The following is a 22,527-nucleotide window of genomic DNA, read 5'->3' on the forward strand; positions in this document are numbered from 1 at the left end:
GAATAAAGCCAAACCTGATAGCGTAGGTCATTCTGTCTGGCCGCAATGCTCTTAATATAATAAGTTTCTGTAGAGAGCTCTTGTTTTTCCACTCCTGTGGAAGCTTCTCCTTTTCTGGACACTCTGACTCCGCCATTTTTTTCCATCGTTTTGCTGATCCTTCTACATCTCTGTCTAACCCATTGAATTCTTCCAGTGTAGAAATCAACTGCATTAGATTAGACAGATAAATACAGGATTCATAAATAGACCTGACACATTTTATGGCTCCTAAATATTGGCATAAAGAGTGTTGCTTCTAAATTCCTAATTACATGGATTTCTAAAATATTGGAGAGTGAACACATGGGTGAATTACAGTCACCCATACACATTTGCCACAGATAAGTATACTGTTTTAATATTCTAGCTGCTCAACACAACAAGATAAAAAAAGACCAAATAAGTAAAACGTACTGTTGCAATGCTTATCATACCCAAAATGCTAATTTATCACATCCCAAAAAAATATTCCTACTCTAAACTAAAATGTAATTTTCTGTCAACTTTCGTCGAAATATTAACCTAGCTCCTAATCTTCAAGATCAGTAATAATCCTGCCACAAACGATCATTGCGCCAAATATTATGCCAATACCGGTGGCAAAATTGCCACCTGGCCATTACCACCTGGCCAAAAATGTAATCTTCCAAGGCAATTACAAGCTGTAATATTTAAATCCTTATATTTGTAGCACAAAGATACAATATTTCTACACAATCAGCTCTAGAAAATGTTTTCCAACATGTCTGGGCAAAGTACATACAATCTGACATAAATCAATTGGTATCTGTCTTATTCAAGCTATATAATTAGGATTTGTATTCAAACAAGCTGTGTCAGTAAATACTGGGACATATTTAATGCCATAAGGCCAAAATCTGTTGTGTGCTTTACCAGTGACCTCTCAGATGTTATAAATAAGAGACTATTAAAAGCTGGTATTTGATTGGCTGTTATGGGTTAAACACTACTACTCTCCATTTCCAACAATGTAAAATTTCAGTAATGTCTAAAAGAACTAGTTAACATTATATAAACAGGTAACAACAAAGCCTGGGGCATGCCCAGGAAAAACCCAAGCCTACTTACCAACCAGCTCGCAGACAACCAAATTAACCTGTCTAACAGTGCGTTAAAAACAGGGGTTTAGTCCACACGCATTTGCAAACGTAGGCATAAGCCACAGAGCCTTGTCACGGCACCCTGGTATCTGTGGTCCTAACACTAAAATATGAGTGTCCCCACAATGGAGGCACATGCATTTTGATGGATAAATGAGGGCAGGTCTGCAAGCTGGTTGGTAGATAGGCTTGGGTTTTAACCTGGGCATTCCTTAGGCTTTGTTGTTACCTGTTTCAGCCTTCCAATGCCGCTTACTGCTATAGCCAGCTATAGATGAGGGCGGTGGTGAGGGTTTTTTGTTATCACGTTGGTGTTTGTATTGGTCCAGCAGTGCACCAACCCCTTTGCAGCCTTTGTGCTACTTGCTGAGTGCTTGGTGTGCTCCTGTAGCTTTAAGAAGGGGTGGGCTCTCCTTCAGTCCACCTGTCCTCATTTATCCATCAGAATGCATGTGCCTCCATTGTGGGGACACTCATATTTTAGTGTTAGGACCACAGATACCAGGGTGCCGTGACCAAGCTCTGTGGCTTACGCATGCGTTTGCAAATGCGTGTGGACTAAACCCCTGTTTTTAATGCACTGTTAGGATAATTTTGTTGTCTGCGATCTGGTTGGTAAGTAGGCTTGGGTTTTTTCCTGGGCATTCCCCAAGCTTTGTTGTTACCTGTTTCAGCCTCCCAATGCCACTTACTGCGATAGCCAGCTATAGATGAGGGCGGTAGCGAGTTTTTTGTTATAACATTATATAAACACCCATTTTTTTTTACATGTTTTATTTGGTATTACATTTTTTTGCATTGTAATGGAGTCCTTAAAAAATGATTTAATATAGCATGTGAAGCATTAATGGTTTTGGAAACTGAATCTGACAAAAATATGATGATACAGATGGTCATTTATGCTAATAAGAAACATTTGCAGAGACAACATTTCCTGTAATAACTTGTTATGGTCCCTGGAAATCAGGTACAGGTGTCAGTTAAGCTTTACAGTATGGAAAGATGATGACCCCCTATCCCACATTATGAACTGCTTATACACTGCTTTTTAACTGTGCCATATGCAACTTGCCCTCTTTGATGCCAAGTCTGAGACTAATGAAAGTCATGGGCATGTCACATTCAATATGTAGGCTTTTTGTAAACTTGGGATATAACAAGGGATGGGTGATGCATATGCTGAAAATATTATCAAACTAACAAAAATAAAACACTATTAAGGAAGCATGTTTCATGACAAACATTCCTAATCATGCAAATACCTTGATAGCACTCCATGATTGAACAGACAAAAAGTCAACGGAGCTCTGATAAACCTGGTCCACTGGAAACCGTAGGAGAAAGTCCAGTTCAACTGGGTCAATTTCCTTTAATTTCAGAAGAATCTTCAGTGTTAAAAAGAAAAAAAAAATTAAACATACCTCTGAAATAATTCATACTATTCAAAAACATATTCAAAAACATAAACTTCAACATTTTATGGTATATAATCCCTAAGACCCCTTTCACACTAAGGCAGTTTTTAGGCATTTTCGCTGTACAAATAGCCTCTAAATAGCACCTGAAAACCGCCTCCCATTCATTTCAGTGTGTCTTTTCACACTTCCTTTCTGGGACGTTAGGAAAAGTGCTGCAAGCACCATCTTTGGGGTGGTTTGGGAGTGCTGTATATAGCGCCCAGCCTGAAAAGCACTTTAGAAGAGCCGCAACACGGGCGTTTTTAATCCCTTCTTCTTCTTCGAAAAGTGGTGCAGAAACATTGGTAAAACACTGCTAAAACAAGCGGCGCTCTACCACAAAAGTTCTTAGCTATCGCTAAGGACTACAGAATCACTCCCCTCTATGTCATGGGGAAAAGAGGATGGGGGGGTGCTTGCAGTTCTACCCCTCCATAAATACAATACAGAGAATAAAATATGTCACACATGGACAGGGAGTGTGTTAAAGCAGAACTACAGTTGGCCTCTTAGGTGGCTCTGCCCTGTGACGCGGCCACTGCCAATATGGCAAATGTAGAGATGTTCCCACGGTTCTGCTCAGGCTTCGGGTCCTGGCAGACCACGTTGGTGCATCTGTGTATGTGCAGTTGAGTTTCTGCACATATACAAAAACAGCAAAATGATTAGGACTTTCCTGATAGCTGTCTTTGCATGTGCAGGTGGTTGAGGAAATCAGCACAGCTGTGGTGAAGGGTTCTTTCAAGACCCGATGCCCTGTGGCACATCTGTGCCCATGCAGGGAGTGGGGAGAGAAAAGCATAATTCTCATCTAGGCATTTCATCAGGGACAGGTACATTTTGATCAGTGTGTTGCAGTTCTTGCTTGACAGATGTTTACCATTTAATCAACTTCTGTCAAAGGGAAGTGCTTTCAGAATTGAATGTGCATGGCTAGAAGTATTAGCATTACTGCTTTACTGGCAAGATCACTTTGTAAATATAAAGGAAAAAAGCCTGAAATCGAATACAACGACTACATCGAAAGGCTGGTAAGTTTCAATATATTACAATTTTATTTTAGTATTTAGATACACTTTAACGAGAAATGCTAATGGGGTGCTGTAAATACTGTATTTGCAAATGTTTGCAAAGGGAATACAGCAACAGATGTATCAATTATGTGAAACCTACAAAGAAAACATCATGGTTTACTCAAAAACAATAGTGATCTGTGGAAATAATTCACATGGCACTCCAGGCGACTCCACAACCTTATCTCAGGTGTTGGCTCAGCTCAAAACTATCCGAGCAATTAATTTTGCCAGCAACAGAAATGCCATACACTGAAAAGCAAAATAATATTCTTCCTTTATTAAAATAGCTAGTGGGAACAGATTCTACTGTGACATGTTTCAAAATGGGCACAGAATTCTGTCCTGTGCCTAGCACGAATGTCAGAATAGAATCTGTTCCTGCTGACTGTTTTCATGAAGGAAGAATATTATTTTGCATATTGGTGTGTGGCACACCTGTTCCTGGTACAGTGGAATAGTTATATAGTTAGTGATGTATTTTTACCTGCTTACTCTCAAAGCACGCTCAGATGATTTGCCCTAGTACATGGATGCACATGGCTCAGTGGTACTAATTTTTGAAAACAGGAACAAAGAAACATGTAGCAAAAGTAGAGCTACCGTGTTTCCCCGAAAGTAAGACAGTGTCTTACTTTCTTTTTATCCCCAAAAGCCCCACTATGTCTTACTTTCGGGGGATGTCTTATATTGGAAAAAAATTGTCGAATTTTTTGTTTTAACCATAAAATTAACATTTATTAACAACCTGAACAGTATTGTATTCACCACAAAACAGTTTTATAAAAGGAAGTGCCAAGAATGTCTTGTTACAACATTGCATAACATGTAAAACAATGAAAAATGGTAAGAACGAACAGTGGAATACTGGAAGATGAAACAGATTTATGTGTGATACAGTACCACCTGCTGTATTTAATCCAGTGTAACACCTGCTGATACCCACTGGGTTACATACAGCAGATGATACCCCAGTATGCCAGTGTGTATGTTTTACTGATGTATGATTAATACTGTGTGCATTACCGTATTTTAAGCAGGAGGCGGCAGTGACAAGTGCAGGGGACGGCGCGGTGACGTATGGAGAGGGGGACGGCTCAGGTGTGGGTAGGAGGCGGCGCTCATTAAGATCAGAGGGAAATGGCAGACGTGGCGACGTATGGAGAGGGGGACGGTGCGGACGTGGGCAGGAGGCGGCGCGCAGCTAGATGAGAGGGAGGCGGCAATACCCCCGTGTTTCCCCGAAAGTAAGACATATGTCTTACTTTCGGGGTACGGCTTATATTAGCCAACCCCTCTGAAACTCCCGATACGTCTTACAATCGGGGGTGTCTTACTATCGGGGAAACAGGGTATTATCAATAGTCTCCAAATTTGTGCGGTGTGCCACTGGCCATTGCTTTTGGGGCTATGGCTTGGGCTGCCACTCTAGTCATGTGTGTGGTGGGACTGCCCACGGATCAAACGTTTTTGGATGAGGGTATATTAGCTATTATACACAGTTATTGCAGACAGTAGTCCCAAGAACCCCTATGAGGCTCTGTTCAATTTTAAACCTCCCTCATACACTATCAATCAATTCATATTGAAATAATTTATATTCACACCAGCAAAACAAACTTTGGCTAAAGCTAGGAAGTCAGGGGTCCCATCTGTAGTTCAGGCCAAACAAAATATGTTCTATATTTAAGCACTTAAAAAACTGGTGCCACCTTATGTAATAGAACTAAGACATTTTGGAATATTTGGAACCCCTTGATCTGGAACTACCCAGGGAGGAATCTCGATGATCTGTCATGGCCATTCCAATTGGCTTTTTCTCTGTCATTTGGGGGTCCATCCTACAGACTAGGATCGGTCCTGGCCCAGCTCCAGTCTGCCAACCTGATCTTTTTTCTTCGCCCCTTCTTTTTTTCCCCTTTCTTTGTCTTGTATTTTTTTTTTCTTTTTTTATTCTTTTAGACTTAACCTGGCCATAAATGGTTCAAATCTCGGTCAGTTCTGCAGTAACTGGCCAAGATTCGAACCATGTGTGGGTAGGTTGACTGTACCCAAGTTGATTGACCAATCAATTTGGGTGCAACCAGCCTGTGGAATTTTACATGAGATTATTGCTAGCGGCTGTTACAATAATCACTGTTCCCCCAGCAGGGACGGCTTACCTCACCCCCCTCCCCCACCCCACCAGGAAAAGACAATAGCACCCTAGGAGGGATTCCCCTATTACCAATGATTGTGTTGATGGGGGAATCAAGCAATTTTCTTTCCTGCTTGTGGTTGCAGGAAAGAAGATTGTTCCATCTATGGCCAGCTTTAATATTTCTCCTTTTTGTGTTTAGTCAGCGTTAAGCCTGCAGCCTTGCTTCTGTCCTTTTGACTATTGGGAGTTTTCCACAGTTTTTGTTAAAAGAGGATGGTACTTTTTGATAGAGCTGCATGCACTAACTAATTTTGATCTTAAATGATGAATACCTTGCCCCTTATATGCAGTGTGTACTGGCACATGGGTTTTTGTCTCACTACCTTTATTGGTGGGACTGTTTTTACCATTTTTTTTTGTGTATTATATGGAAGCCTACGTGTTGTTTTGCACTTGTGTGAGCTTTTGATCACTTTCGGGTCTCTGTTAAACACATACTGTACGTTTTTTTTTTTCCTTTTTTTTTGTTTTTTTTTTTTGTTTTTTTTACATAAGCTGTGTTACAAAATAATTGCTTGATGTTATTGTTTTTTTTTATAATGCTTAATAAAAATCCATTGAAACAAATTATGGGTCTGATCAGCTGTAATGAAAAACAGCTCCAATTTTGCTCCAAAGGTCTCTGTGTCCATTATCAAACATCAGTCTCTGAGTATTCCTGGTATGATGCTCCATCAGTTCTTCTGAAGAACTTCTCAATTAGTATAAAACAGTCCAGTTAATGACATATTTCCACATACTAGAGGTAAGTGATCTATTACAGCACAGTTAGTACTACAGTATAACAGTGGAGGTAAGTGATATTACACAGTATAATGAATGAAGTATGATTTCCTCACACTGTAGGTAAGTGTTATATTACATAAAAATGTGAGAAACATCCATTCCTCACAGTAAGGGTAAGTGATAAATTATATTTGTCTGCATTTAGGGACACGCACCTGCACAGCCGCCAAACTGGGACTATCAGTCGCTGTGTCCCAAATAGAAATGAATGGGACTGCCTGCCTATGGATGCACAACACACCTCTGCATACTGTGTGGGCAAAGATGGCTCTTCCCATGTTTGTGTGGATAGGTATTCCCTTGTGAACGATGTCTTGAGATATCTTGTTACCTCCTAGTGAAGGCAATGGGGTTGATTTACTAAAGGCAAATAGACTTTGCACTTTTGAGTGCAGTTGCCCTAATTTCCCCCAGAGCTTAGTGATTGTGGTGACACTTCACTTTGTAAAGAATACCCACTAAATTGTAAGGAAAAAAAACAGTGTTTTTGCTTACACGTGATTGGATAATGAAAATCAGCAGAGCTTCATCGCATTCACTAAGCTCAGAGAAAAAAAAAAGTGCAGTCTATTTTCCTTTAGTAAATCAACCCCAATATGTTACAGAATAATTGACACAATGGGGATGATTTACTAATGGCAAATAGACTGTGCACGTTACACTCTGCAAGAGCAGTTACTCCAGAGCTTAGTAAATGAGCAGAAGCTCTGCTGATGACTTCCATCATCCAATCATGTGAAACAAAAATGCTGTGTTTTTTTTCCATTATCCTTGCATGTAATTGGGTATTCTTTGCAAAGTGAAGATTTACCTAATTTACTAAGCTCTGGAGCAAATGCACTTTGCAAAGTCTATTTGCCTTTAGCAATGCCATCCCCCATATTTCCTAACGGTGGAGATGTGTGATATACAGTAAACTTAGTTATATGCTATTTCATAGCGAAAAGCCAATTTCTGTTTAGTAATCTAGTAAATTGAAAGGCCAAATCAATATTAACCAATGATCTCCTTTCAGGACACATTCTATCACTGGGCCTCATTTATGAAACGAGAGCTGATTGCTTTGTGCGAGGCAAGCAACTATGCTCACAGTTTCTTTTGCTTCCTAGACAATTCCTAGACAAATGAACTGATTTCTTGCTACAGGCAATATGGACTGTATTTATTTTATACAGAAGGTCCATACTATCTAGAATAACTTTTTACAACAGCAAGCTGTTCTACCATTACAGTATTTTCAGTACATCATATAGTTAAGCTTTACCTGAAAAGCAGTCTGGGACAGGAAAGTAAGTTTGTCCTTTTCAAAGAGCCCCTGACTCGTATACAGGAATGTTGAGTATGTAATACATTCAGTCAGGTTCGCCACTCTCTCTTTTACATCTTCTGAGGCCTCTGCACGTGCAATGGCTTTATGGAAGACTACATTAAAAGCCTATAAAGATATGACATGATGGATCAGTTCTGAAACTCACAGCAGGAACAATAATAATAACTGTTATTATTACAGGCTTCATGCACCATAGAACCATTGTCTTTCTATAATTCATGAGAAATAAAGTTTATGTATGCAAGCCAGAGCTCAGGCTTTATTAGCCAGTAGAGTTTATTTTTCACCTCTATGGAAAGAACACAGGAATTTAATATAGCTATTGGCTACTTCTATCCACAATGTTTAAAAGGGTTAGAAGCGTTGCATAGAGTCTAAATTAAATGCAACATATTTATAATAAAATAATTTGATTTGTTCTTTTTGTGGGCTGTTTTTATTATCTTTTTGTCTACTTCTCTATTAGATTGAGGCTGTATCAAAAGCGTGATGATAAGAAAATTACTTATTGTCCATAGACCCAATTAGCCAACCAATCTAATTTCTACAGTGAAGTGTTAAAATAAAAAAATAATTTGGTTACTATAATCAACAACAAATTATGTCCCCATAATTTATCAAAATAGGAAAATCAGAGGGTTTTTATATAAGGAAGCCATACAAGGCATTGCTGTAATACAGATATGTAGTATCAGACATATATTGTCATAATGTTGTCTATACTATGTCACCCAGCTGAAATGGCTTATAGACTACAGATATGGACACATTTTGAGGTTACTGAAGTATTCATTGTTTTAAAGGTTCATAATTATCTGGTTGCCATACTGCGTGCCCACAACATTTTACAGTTGTTAGTGTGAAAATAGCATAAGAACAAGACTTGATTATCACCTTAGGACAAAGCAGCCCCAGCTTACCAGGATGACTGTACACACAACCACCCTAATTCCAATGCAAATCATTAACATGATCTGGACAACACAAAATTTTGGGGTACCAACAGGCTACCTTTTATAATAAACATAGCTATTTGAGAATGGGAAGCTAATAGGGCCTTTAACTAGCCTAAAACTAAACTTTAGGGTTCATTCAGACAAGGCAATTTGCATTGTGGTAGTGTGTACAAAAAAATATACTGCATGCATACTGCTTGTGGTGGAACCCACTGCATTACAACAAAGCTGTATGAAATGTCACTTGGGACTCTTCAATAAAGTTGTAACAAATAAAAAAGTGTGATTTGCTGGCATCGGCACTTCAGCACTCCATCCTCCCAGCACACACCAGTGATCATAGGTTCAGCTTAGTTGCTGGTATGAATGGACCCTTGGAACAGTAGCCTAAAACCAACTACTGGCACAGCAGATGTCCTTGCACCTGCCAGAGTTGCCATAATGTCAATACCAGCCTACTTGCTAAGCCCTTTCTACCCTAAATAACAAAGAGGCACCGCACATTAAATAAAGGGAACATATAGACTTTGCATGTATGTATCATTGATCACACCAAACATCTGTCCTACCAACACCTATTGCAGAGCAGTTGATGACTACTGCGGGTGGCATTGGAGAAGGGAATGTATAATGAGTTACTACACCCGCTGGAGCTGTCACATACCTAGGACAAAGACATCTGAGACCAGGTGTCTTGGGCATCTAGTAGTGCTGCACTCTTGTAATGCGTGACTCAAAATGCCTGGCTGCAAGAAGCAACTAATCTCATTCTTTCTTGTACTAGAAACAGGAAAGTGAGAATCCAAAACTAAGCAACCCAGGCATGTTTTTCTTCAGGCACTCTCAGTTATAACATACTGTGCAGGAGTAGGCTTGGCTAATGTTTCCAGAAGTAAGACTTACCTTTAATGAGAACTGGTAAATTGGGTTAATTTTGCGGAGATCACTCATAACAAAATACAGGAGCGATGCCCTGGCTGCGGCTGGCCTGTAGTGTTCTCTGGCTTCATTAATTTTTATCTCATTCTCTTTTGCTTCAACCACCTGTTATATAATAAAGATACTCAAACATCAGACAGATTTGACTGCTGTATTTCTGCATAATGCTTGGAAAGGGATTTGGACATCTAACAGATAAACAATAGAAGTTCACTTTACTTCTGGAGTGCTTCTCCGCAAACAATTTGGATAAAAAACAAAAATGTGTAATAAATGATAAACTTGATCATCACAATAGCTAGCACTACTGGTAGCAGAGAAAAAATATGCTATTGCACAACATCCATTTTTTTTTCACTTTTTTCCTTTACATTGTAGGTTTCCATGTTAAAATAAAATTCCATTAAAATAATGTATCGATGGGACCCACAAGATTTTTTTGTATCATGTTATCCTTTAATCCTGAAAGAGGGCCTTTGCAACAATCAAATATTTGATCCAAAAATTGAGTTCTCAGACATACTTTTGAAAGCTTTATAGGTATGGTAATTAATAAGGGAAGAATGATAAATCATTCATAGGTACGCCTATATAATTTTACAACTTAAAACCAACCTGAGCTCTTGCTGTGAATGTAGGCAAAGCAAAAGATTCATTTTAACCCTGTCCCCACTATCTGCCAACTTACTGTCCACTCACTACCTTTCTCCTTTCAGCTGCAGAGAATGAGAATTAGCCTTCTATAAGCTCCAAGTTGTAAATTGGACCTTACACTGGGCTAAGAACTCTCTCTCTCTACCCCGATGTGCTAGCACTGGGTGGCCAACTGGCCAGCTGTTTCTGTTGTATTTACAATATAGAGATCAGCTTAGTTGAAAACTACAAAGAAGGTTAAATGGTCCTTGAATGTTAAGTCCCAACAGTGGCTAACAAAACTGGCACACTTATATAGAAGAAAAGGGAAAAATATTGAATTACAAGTATATTTGCTACTGTTAGTATTATGAATGAATCTCATATATATTTGTTTTCTTTAAATCCACATTAGCCACTTTAGACGTGTTAGAATTTCAACTAAGCAAGATAATAGATGAAGAACATATACATTTTTCATCTGAATAAACGCACAACACCTGTTTTAATTAAACAAAAAGAATTCTAAAAAAAAAACTAAATTTCACCATAGGGCCTATTAGACACTTTATAACATTAGAAAATTAGTATTAGAAAAGAGATACTTTCATTCTTGTATACATATGTAACAATATTGGGAAGAACATGCCAGGTGTTGTAGAAATAGGCTCCCCCATAGGACGCCTCTAAACAGATCAGAACAGTTGCTATTACACAGCGGAATACCACTGAATCAACCAATGCCTTCTTATATCTCTCTACCGGCTAACTCAAAAGAGTTCCTGTTTGGCCCCTAAACCCCCTTCTATTCATAATTAAAATCAAAATAATAAAGGCTTACACATGTCTGCTGCTTTTTTTATTTAATGTGACATCTTTTAATAAAACTTTGCATTATTCTGTCTTCTGTTGCCCAATCAAAATAAAATATTTGTGCAAACTGTCATTTCTAATATCTAGCGGGACAACTGATCTAAGTCCATGAAAGGTTCTGCCAATCCAGAGAGAATGCTTGCACAACAACAGAGGTAGCTGTGGTGACCTCTTATTAGATCGTTTAAAACTCTGTCCAGGGCCAGGACAAGGGGAGGGCAGAAAGTACGGCTGCCCTGGGGGCAGCATGTATTGTAGTGATGGGGGTGCCACAGGTTCCTTCTACTCTAAGGCTGACAGAAGTAGTGACAGGAACATCATTGCTTCTGCTAGCTCAGTGCTAGAAGCAGCAAGGAAAGGAGGAGAGAGCCGGGAGGAGGTGCGAGCTGTGCTTTCTCTCTCCCCTTCCTCCACATAAGCTCACATATAATTTTGGTAAAATATTTGGTATCTTTGCACTGGTTGATCTTCTCCCGGCACTGACTATCGGTAAACAGTTTGTCAAGTACAGGGAACCACTTTAACCTCCCTGGCGGTGAACCCCGAGCCAGACTAGGGATCGCAACGCTGGATACAGGGAGGACACGGATAAGTTATTTACCTTGTCCCCTGGATCCAGCGATGTCCTCCGCGCTGTGTGATCAAGCTGTCCTCCGCTTGATTCACACAGTGCCGAATGTCACCGAGCTCCGTTCCCTGCGATGTTACGGCGTACGGAAGCGGAGATCGGCGCCAAATTCAAAAAAGTAAAAGTACACAAAACACACACAGATTACAGTACTATATAAAAAAAATACACACCCCCTTTGTCCCTAGTGGTCTGTGCAGTGCCCTGCATGCACTTTTATATTATAAATACTGTTTTTTTCTGCCTGGAATTTGGAGATTGTCCATAGCAACCAAAACGTGTCCCTTTTTCAGTGTTTTAGGATTTGATTACATTATTGAATAATTTTTATTATTATTTATTATATTATAAACTTTATCATACCCGGGATGTCTGCTAGACTCTGGTTTGAACAGATTTAAGAGAGTTATTCCTAAGAATTACAGGACTACAATATAAAACGCCAAATTTCCATGCAAAATAATTGTACCGCTTTCAGCACCTAAAACCAGAACGAATCATACCGCCAGGGAGGTTAAGACCAGACTGAATATATTCCGGTTTATTATATGGAATATTTGTAAAGAAGATAATAATAATCCGCTCTGGGGTAACCCATCTCTGCCTACGTTTTTGAAAATTCCTAGTGCTGCATACTGGGCGTCTCTGGGCATTAAATTTCGATATCAGCTTTTTGTTAATAACCAATTTCAAAGCTTACAAGTTTTGCTGGTTGAGAGATCCCTCCAGATTAATTCCTATTTTCAATTTCCGACATGCTGCTAGTACACAGTTTGTTGCTCTAGAGGCGGCCTTCTCTGACACTCTTTTTTTTACCTCAGCTAAAACGAAATTGATTTCATAATATTGTGCAGAATTATTGTCTACCACGTTGAACCAATGCTTTTATACTGTATAAGGGATAAATGGCAAATGTTAGCCATTAGTCAGCTAGCTCCTCAGGACTTTGATGATTTTAAGGAGACTTGTATATCCTCAGTTATTTACTAAAAGTCAAACTAATACAACTTAAACTCTACAATCAAATTTGCTACACTCTTCTGAGGGGTCCAGTGAATGACCTTTCATCCCCATCCCAAACCAATAAATTATTATGCACTTTTATGCCAAAACAATCTATTGTTATCACATAGAAAAGATCCTCCCCCATCACAATATGAATGGATGAATGTGATTAATTCAGTTCTTCCGCTATATCAGCTTTCTCTCTTTTCCAGATACTTCCTGCGGAGGTTTGAAAAAATTTGGGATCTGTGGTCTCGCTCAGCTCTTATGGCTACACCCAGGGGTCAAGTCCTGGGGAAAAAAGTGTGGGAACTCCCACCCAAGATCCACTCCCCCACCGAAAAAAAAAGGTACGCTCATATGCATATATATTTCACAGAAAATACAGTACATTTATTGCAAAGTGCCAGTTTACAAAAACAAAATAAGTTAACTTGTCAAACAGAATAATCAACACAGGGAATTTCTAACACAAATACACCCTGTTCCAAATTCAAATACAGCAAATTATACAGCAAATTAGAAAATATCCCACAAACTGGAATAACGTTGCCCTTGCCATGCAAGATTATTGGCAACGGATCAAAAAACTCACGGATTGGATCGTTCCTCGGATCAGAGTCACGGATCGGATCATTTTTCGGATCAGCAAATAATAATTGAATTTGAAAAAACTTGTGAAAATGTCACCACCATATAGTCCTCACTGCAATATACATCTCCCCCACTGTAATATACATCTCCCCCACTGTAATATCCACGTCATCTCCCCCAATAATATTTTGGCTGAGCATGGATGGGTATGGCTGGGTATTAGCAGAATATGTATTGGCATGGTATTGAATATTGGCAGGATAAGTATTGGCAGGGTATTGCAGAGTATTGGCAGGGTATGGCAGATTATTGCTGGGTATTGCAGATTATTGGCAGGGCATTGCTGGGTATTGCAGGGTAAGTATTGCAGAGTCTTGTCAGGGTAAGTATTGGCAGGGTAAGTATTGCAGAGTAAGTATCGGCAGGGTATGTATTGCAGAGTATTGGCAGGGTATTGCAGAGTATTGGCAGTGTAAGTATCAGCAGGGTATGTATTGCAGAGTATTGGCAGGTTAAGTATTGCAGAGTATTGGCAGGGTAAGTATTGCAGAGTATTGGCAGGGTAAGTATTGCAGAGTATTGGCGGGGTATTGCAGAGTATTGGCGGGGTATTGCAGAGTATTGGCAGGGTATGTATTGCAGAGTATTGGCAGGGTATGTATTGCAGAGTATTGGCAGGGTATGTATTGCAGAGTATTGGCAGGGTATTGCAGAGTATTGGCAGGGTATTGCAGAGTACTTGCCGGGTGTGTATTGCTGAGTATTGGCAGGGTATTGCAGAGTACTGGCAGGGTATTGCAGAGTACTGGCAGGGTATAGCAGAGTACTGGCAGGGTATGTATTGCAGAGTATTGGCAGGGTATTTCAGAGTACTGGCAGGGTATTGCAGAGTATTGGGTAATGCAGAGTATTGGCAGGGTATTGCAGAGTATTGGGTAATGCAGAGTATTGGGTAATGCAGAGTATTGGCAGGGTATTGCAGAGTATTGGGTATTGCAGAGTATTGTCAGGGTATTGCAGAGTATTGTCAGGGTATTGCAGAGTATGGCAGGGTATTGCAGAGTATTGGGTAATGCAGAGTATTGGCAGGGTATTGCAGAGTGCAACTTAATAACACACTAGTGACTAACCTGGTTTACTTCTTGGGAGAGAAGTAAAACTGGTAGCAGTGCAGCGGCTGTGGCCCCAGGAGGCCAGGACTGTCTGGCACTGGGTAGAGGGGAGGGAGGAGACAGTCCGGATCCAAGCGGCGTGTGTCTGTCGCTGGCTGCGCTGGAGGCCGTATGCGCACTGCCCACTGACTCCTGCCAGTGCGTGCCCACGTGTACGGCCGACGTCATGTGACCGGTTGCTAGACGCGGAGCGGCCCTAGCCTAGCAACCAGTCACTCGGGCGGCCGAGGAGCGGCGGACTACGCACTGAATAGCCTCAGGTGGCTAATGGGAACGGCGTTCCCGTTGTGGAAATAGTAAGGGAACGCCGTTCCCATGCGTTCCAGCAGGACTCGAGCCCTGGCTACACCCCTCAAAAGTCAGGAAGATAGGAGACAGTCAAACTACTTTTTCTTTGTAAGATGTAGATTTTTCCTACCTTGTATATAGTTTAACCACACTCACTATACAAACTTCTATGTATCCAGTAAGGGGAGAAAAGATTCAACATTTCTGTTTAATAGACTTTACAGCTTTAATAAATCTTATGTCATAATGTTGTTTTGTATGTTATAAAAAACAATAAAAAGTATATTTCAAAAATATCACTTGTGAGTGGACACCCTTATTGGCTTATCCCATAGGCCGCACTCTGACACAAGTTACTTTAGTTATGCGATCTTTATCATTTGTAAAAAGAATCGCATACTGTACCTTAAGCTGGATCTCAGCAGCTGTGGATTTTGTGGACTCCAGCTTCTCCACCAGTTCCATATCACCTAAAAAATTTCCCTCTGCTGCTGAAAGGCGAATCAGCAGCTCATCTTCCAAGCGCTTCAGTTCTATCTTAAATTCATTCTGTTGCTTGGTTAACATGGACTGAAATGAGAGTAGAAAGGGATTCTTTATTCTCAGAGACGGGCAACTATCTAAATCATAAATACATTTCATGAGGCCCTCTACAGATCCCTGGGAAGTAAGTCCAAAGAATGTCTAGAAGCATTTATGTGCTTAGGTGCTATTGGGCTGTATTGGTATGATGATACCATGGACATCAAAATACAGTCATATGATTTACTGTGATTACAAAACTGTAGCATCATCAATAGATGGCACCGTGGAGGTCTCTAATGGCTGTAGCTGCTTGCAGATGATCACATTTTACATTGAAGCAGTGGTAGCCAAAAGGAGCAACACAGCCCTTTTTCTAAATTAAAGTCTCAGGGAAAAAACAAAACAAAAAAACAATATCTCTTCAATACATGTACATTTCCCCCATGTTTTATCCCTTTAACAACATAGCAATTACAGAAATGATTTGTTGATCTGACAGAAATCCACTGTGATCCTAACTTCATGCTGCATTGATATTCCACTGCATTATGTCAGTAGGCCTTTTTCTGTACTTGGAATTTCATAAAACATTTAAACATGGGGAAATGTATTGCAGAGACGTACTGCATATGTAGAGAATATTTCACGTCACTTAATCCTCCCCTAATATGCATAGAGTTTCTGCCATTCTCAGACGTGCATGTCTTTTTAAGGGAAAGGTTGCATAGTGTGCCAATAAAAGATTTTTCTAGGGATTTAATAACATAAGGGAAGGGGTTGATGTGCACTCAAATACACAGTACAAAAAAATATATATAAAGCATATGTGAACCTTTACCTTGTAATATAACCCATTCAGTTTAAAGTGAGTACACCCCTCACATTTTTGTAAATATTTTATTATATCTTTTCATGTGACAACACAAGAAATTACACTTTGCTACAATGTAAAGTAGTGAGTGTACCACCTTGTATAACAGTGTCAACTTGCTGTTCCCTCAAAATAACTCACCACTCAGCCGTTAATGTCCAAACCGTTGCCAACAAAAGTGAGTACGCTCCTAAATGAAAATGTCCAAATTGGGTCCAAAGTGTCAATATTTTGTGTGGCCACCATTATCTCCATTATCTAACCCTCTTGGGCATGGAGTTCAGCAGAGCTTCACAGGTTGCCACTGGAGTCCTCTTCCACTCCTCCACGACGACATCACAGAGCTGGTGGAGACCTTGCGCTCCTCCACCTTCTGTTTGAGGATACCCCACAGATGCTCAATAAGGCTTAGGTCTGCAGACATGCCAGACCAGTCCATCGCCTTTACCCTCAGCATCTTTAGCAAAGGCAGTGGTCATCTTGGAGGGTTTTTTTTGGGTTGTTATGTTGATAATACTGCTCTGCCACCCAGTGTCCTTAGGTTGGGGATCATGCTCTGCTTCAGTATGTCACAGTATATGTTGGCATTCATGGTTCCTTCAATAAACTATAGCTCCCCAGTGCCAGCAGCACTCATGCAGCCACAGACCCTGACACTCCCACCACCATGCTTGATTGGAGGCAAGACACACTTGTCCTTGTACTCCTCATCTGGTTGCCGCCACACATGCTTGACACCATCTGAACCAAATATGTTTATCTTGGTCCCATCAGAGCACAGGACATGGTTCCAGTAATCCATGTCCTTAGTCTGCTTGTGCATCATCCTTAGAAGAGGCTTCCTTCTGGTATGACAGCCATTGTAGATCAATTTGATGCAGTGTGCGGCGTATGGTCTGAGCACTGACAGGCTGATCCCCTACCCTTTCAACCTCTGCAGCAATGCTGGCAGCACTCATATGTCTATTTCCCAAAGACAATATCTGCATATGAAGCTGAGCACGTGCACTCAACTTCTTTGGTCAACCATGGCGAGGTATGTTCTGAGTGGAACCTGTTCTTTTAAACCGTGGTATGGTCTTGGCCACTGTGCTGCAGCTCAGTTTCAGGATCTTGGCAATCTTCTTTTCACTTGGGTATGTACTCACATTTGTTGCCAGCGGTTTAGACATTAATGCCTGTGTGAGTTATTTTGAGGGAACAGCAAATTTACACTGTTATACAAGCTGTACACTCACTACTTTACCAAAGTGTCATTTCTCCAGTGTTGTCACATGAAAAGGTATAATAAAGTAGTCACAAAAATGTGAGGGGTGTACTCACTTTTGTGACATACTATATTATATATATATTTCTGCAAAAAGTTTTCACACTTTTATAATCTCTAATAAATATAAAAAAAAAGTGCAGAAACTTTTTGCATGTATATATATATATATATATATATATATATATATATATATATATATATATATATATATATATATATATACACACACACACACATATACACTGTATATTGACACTTCACCACTCATCAAAATAACTTTCAGCAACATAGTCTGATATTTTTTAGCTACACTGTACCTCAGTCACCTTAGACACCTTTCACACTGGGTCATTTTGGAGGCGCTATTGCGCTAAAAAATGGCACCTACAAACCGACCTGAAACTGCTCCTGCCCATTGAAATCAATGGGGCAGCGCGGCTATACTGCCGGCAAAGCACCTCTGCTTTGCAGTGGTTTTTAACCCTTTCTCGGGCGCTAGTGGGGGGTAACACCACCCCGCTAGTGGCTGAATAGCACCGCAAATCCGATGGTAAAGCACCTCCCGCCCCAGTGTGAAAAGAGCCTAAATGAAATAAATCACCATGAAAATGTGTCAAATCATCTGCCTAGATACCACTCCGTGGTGATTGGATTCGGGTGACTGAGGCATAGTGTAGATAGAAAATACCAGAGTATGTTGAGGACACTCATTTGAGCAGAGATAGCTATTGAATTTTCAACATCATTTCAACATTACAGAACAAGCCCAGTAAAATGTGACGCACTGCTTCTAGGCTGTTTTGTACTGAGTATCTACCACTCCTGATAAATTAAGAAGTAGTGAGTCACATTCAGCTGGCCTTGTTTTGTAATGTTGAAGAAGTTTTGCCACTCATGAAAGTACAGTAGCTTTCTTAGCTCAAATGAGTGTCAGCAACATACTCTGGTATTTATAGCTACACTATACCCTGGTCACCTTAATCCAATCATCATGGAATGTATCAAGGCAGACACATTTTGATGGTGATTGCATTAAGGTGACTGAATTACTTTTATGGCTGTAAATGCTCAAGTATATTCCTGACACTCATTAGAGCTGAGAAAGCTACCTGGAAGACTGGTGATTGGTGAAACATCTTTAACATTACAGAACAAGGCCAGTTGAAAATGACTAACTAATCCTAGGTACACATCATGACCAGGATAAACAAGAACCTCCACAGACACCATTAGGCGTGTACCTAAACCAACATTAACCACTATATGAACTTTTACAGACTAGTTCTTTCACATCCCAAAAACAACACAAACAGAATCCTAACAGTTATTTCTGTGTTACCTTCAGGTTTTCTAGGTCTGGTCTTTCGATGCTGACCACATCCGCCAGTAGTTGGTCCTCCAGTCCATCCGTAGTGACTGTGAAATTAATCAGGGTGGTCTGAGCCTGGAGCTCTGGCTTGTAGTGGGGATTGGCAAGCTTTGTGTGGAGAATTAAGCGGAAGCCTTTGGTGTATTCGCATTCTTTGTCTCCAATCTTAATATATCTATTATATATAAAAAAATAATGAATCACATGCAGCCCCATAAAACTGGAAATAAAGAAAGACTTTGGGGAGTATTATGTTAACACTGCAAAGTCAACATTGCATAGCATTGAGTATATTAAATGACAATAATAATAATTTCAAGTATATCTTAACCTCATATAATAGCCTGTAAAATAAAAGGGTAAGTAGCATTGTTTACACCAGTCTTTATTATTATTACCAGACTTAGTGGTGGATGGGGAAAAATTGGGTGACGACCTTGAGTTTAGCCAGAAGAGCTGTTTAACGTGCAAGACTGTAATCATAGATTAGGGAGATATAAAACATTTGCGTGGCTGTTCATCCGTTGTATTACTGTGATAGCACAATACCATTAATTAGGATGGTTGTGAATAAAAACAAATAGACAAGTGGCCTTGAAATAAATGTTAATTTAAAACAGAGTTTAAAAGTGTAATTTCACCTTTTGGCCAACAAAATGCAGACGAAGAAAGCTTTTGGATGGAGTGAAGAAAGCTTATAAGAACTTCTGAGGCCGCGTACACACACGCGGACTGTTCGCCCAACTTTGTCCGCTGAACAGTGTTTGGGCGGACAGTCCGCTCGTGTGTGGGCTTTCAGCGGACAGTTTCAGCGGACAGTTTGACGAACAAGGTTTTTCGGAAATTCCGTAAAACTGTCCGCTGAAACCTTGTTTGAGCGAACAGTCCGCCCGTGTGTAGGCTTGTTCGTCAAACTAAGTTCCGCGCATGCTCAGAAAGGATTTACACGCCGAAAGTTATAATGCAGTGTATAGGACGTCGTATTTTTCGTCCCATCGTACGTGCCGCTCACGTCATCGCGCACGGTTTCAGCAAACTGTTCGTCCGTCGTGTGTGGCCATGTCCGTCCATGCTAAGTTTGAGCGGACTGTTTGCCGAAACTGTTTGACGGACAAAGTTGGGCGAACAGTCCCCGCGTGTGTACGCGGCCTGAGGGGATTTTGCCTCTCTTTTTATTACTAGAACAGAAGGAAATGAGAAATCCCAAACCTTAACAGAGCAGTAAGTAGAAGGAAATATTTAAAAAAAGTTCTTTCCTCTCAATTTGGAGAGATTTACGCTCACATCTATTGTTTTTCCAGGACAGAAAATGGAGAGAAATCTTCCCAATAAGACATAGATAGCGAAGTTCAGGGATACTTACATACAGGTACACCTAAATTTCATGTGCCCTGCAATGAACAGCACTGAAGGCAAACTGAACTGTGAGAAGAAAATGTCTCAGTCAGTAAACAAGAGTGTTTACCCCATGCAGCAGTGACTACCTCCAGAGACTATAGCGGAATAAACCAGAATTTAATCAATAATGGTAAACTTTATTAATAAATTTGTATAAAACAGACAAATGAGTGCTAATTACCCAACACCAATAAAAAGGCAAGGTTGTCTTTCCACAAACAAAGTTTTCCCCCCTCCAAAGACATCATGTAGTAACCAACCTCTGCACGGCAAGCAAAGGAAATGGTTAGTTGAGCAGATTTTGTAGGCTGTCAGCAGTGTATGTGAGATAAATATATCACTCACTAGTGGAGATCCCACCCATCCAGTGTATATATTTTTTTATAAATTTTTTTTTTTTGGCTAGCCTATATGCTTTGCTAGGTCCGTGAGGTGATATACATCATGCAGTGTTGGTGGGTCAATGGTTAAAGAAATATGCTCTGTCCTCTACTCAATCACCCGCTTGGTGTGGTTACTACTTGATGTCTGTGGAGGGGGAAAACTTTTTTGTGGGAAGACAACATGGTCTATTTATTGGTGATGGATGTTTTAGACAAATTTATTAATAAAGTTTACCATTTAAAAAAAAAAAAATCTGGTTTATTCCGCTATAGTCTCTGGAGGTAGCTGCAGGGGGTAGACACTCTTGTTTAACGACGAGACATTTTTTCTTAGTGTTACATGGCTACATAAGACCAGGGGCGTAGATAAGGGGGGGGGGGTCAGGGGTTTTCCACCCCCCCAGAGCATCCTGGCAAAATGCACAGACAGTGTTCTTGCTGTTTAGCCTCAGCATCAGCACAGTAGAAGCAATCAGAGTTTCGGAGTGCAGCAGACAACCCCCCTTCTATTGTGCCCCATCCCCTCAGTTTAATAAGTGCCCCCCCTGAAAAGCATGAAATTACTGCGAGGTCTCAGATGCCAGCAATTGACAGTGCTCTGTTGAGGAAACTCCTGGACTCCTCCTCAAGGTATCATATGACATAGCTGAAGGGAGACCTGGGATGGAGAAGTTTTCCTACTTCTGTGCTATGCTGAAACTGAGGTCTGGTAAGTGGGGAGGCATCAACTTTTCTGTTTTGGGAAGGAGGAAGTAAGAATTCCAGCCTGGGGGAGTTTCTTTTGTTGGGGGGTTAAGGAAAGGGGGATGAGTTTGATTTAGGAGAAGGGGGGTGTTTCTTGTAGAGAAGTTTACAGGGGGTGGTCAATGGCAGGGATTTGCTTCTGGGAGGGAGTTTGATTGGATGAAGTGAGATTTTATTCATAATTAGGAATCTGCTGGGGGAGAGGGTATTGACTGTGGGAGATATTTTAGACTGTGGGAGATATTTTAGAGACAGGGGGGTTTAATTTTTGGGGAGATATTTGAGGGAGGGCAATATTTCACAATGGGAAGCTTTGCTTGGGGAGGGAGGGTTTTTAGGAGGGAGAGGGGGATTTTTTTTCCTTTAAACGATTTTTTTTTAAATTATACTTACCTAGGTGGATGTAGCATTGATCCAATGTTGCATCTGTCCCCAGCTGCTTCTAAGACCAACAACAGAAGGGTCAAAGACAGCTGATCACTTTTCAGCCTTCAGTGAGCAAAAAACAGTGACTGTCAGTCCCTGTCTCTGCTCCCCTTGCCCCAAGCTCACTGGAATGCCAGGCTGTGGTGGGGCAGGAGTGGCTGGCTAGCTGCTGGTCCAGGCATCTGGGTGAATCCTGACTTTAAAGTTAGGATCTTTCCACAGCCTGGACCTGCTGAGCGATGTCAGCTGACAGCGGCTATAGCTGGCTGTCAGCTAAAAATGGGTCACAAAAGTGCAGCACGAACTGCACTCCTCTCCAGAAGTACAACCAAGTGTTATGCCATCCCTTCAGAGCGCATGCACCGGTGACATCACGGCTGCTTTCCATGTGAATATCTCCTAAACACCACAAGTTTAGGAGATATTCACTGCACCTACAGGTAA

General features: G+C 40.6%; 1 protein-coding gene across 1 annotated transcript in view; it reads right to left on the minus strand.

Moving 5' to 3' along the window:
• DNAH11 (dynein axonemal heavy chain 11) overlaps window positions 1-22,527 on the minus strand; it is a 404,290-nt gene that overhangs the window by 42,345 nt on the left and 339,418 nt on the right. The window contains exons 67-72 of the mRNA XM_077491239.1: window positions 19,103-19,307; window positions 15,503-15,667; window positions 9,869-10,009; window positions 7,944-8,114; window positions 2,426-2,548; window positions 15-208 (exon numbers count right to left, since the gene is read on the minus strand). Coding sequence (XP_077347365.1) covers window positions 15-208; window positions 2,426-2,548; window positions 7,944-8,114; window positions 9,869-10,009; window positions 15,503-15,667; window positions 19,103-19,307 — 999 coding nt within the window. The remainder of the gene's footprint in view (window positions 1-14; window positions 209-2,425; window positions 2,549-7,943; window positions 8,115-9,868; window positions 10,010-15,502; window positions 15,668-19,102; window positions 19,308-22,527) is intronic.

Source organism: Lithobates pipiens, unplaced genomic scaffold (assembly GCF_037356315.1).
Source record: "Lithobates pipiens isolate NorthernLeopardFrog02 unplaced genomic scaffold, aLitPip1_a1.2 Scaffold_19, whole genome shotgun sequence".
Classification (NCBI taxonomy): Eukaryota; Metazoa; Chordata; class Amphibia; order Anura; family Ranidae; genus Lithobates; species Lithobates pipiens.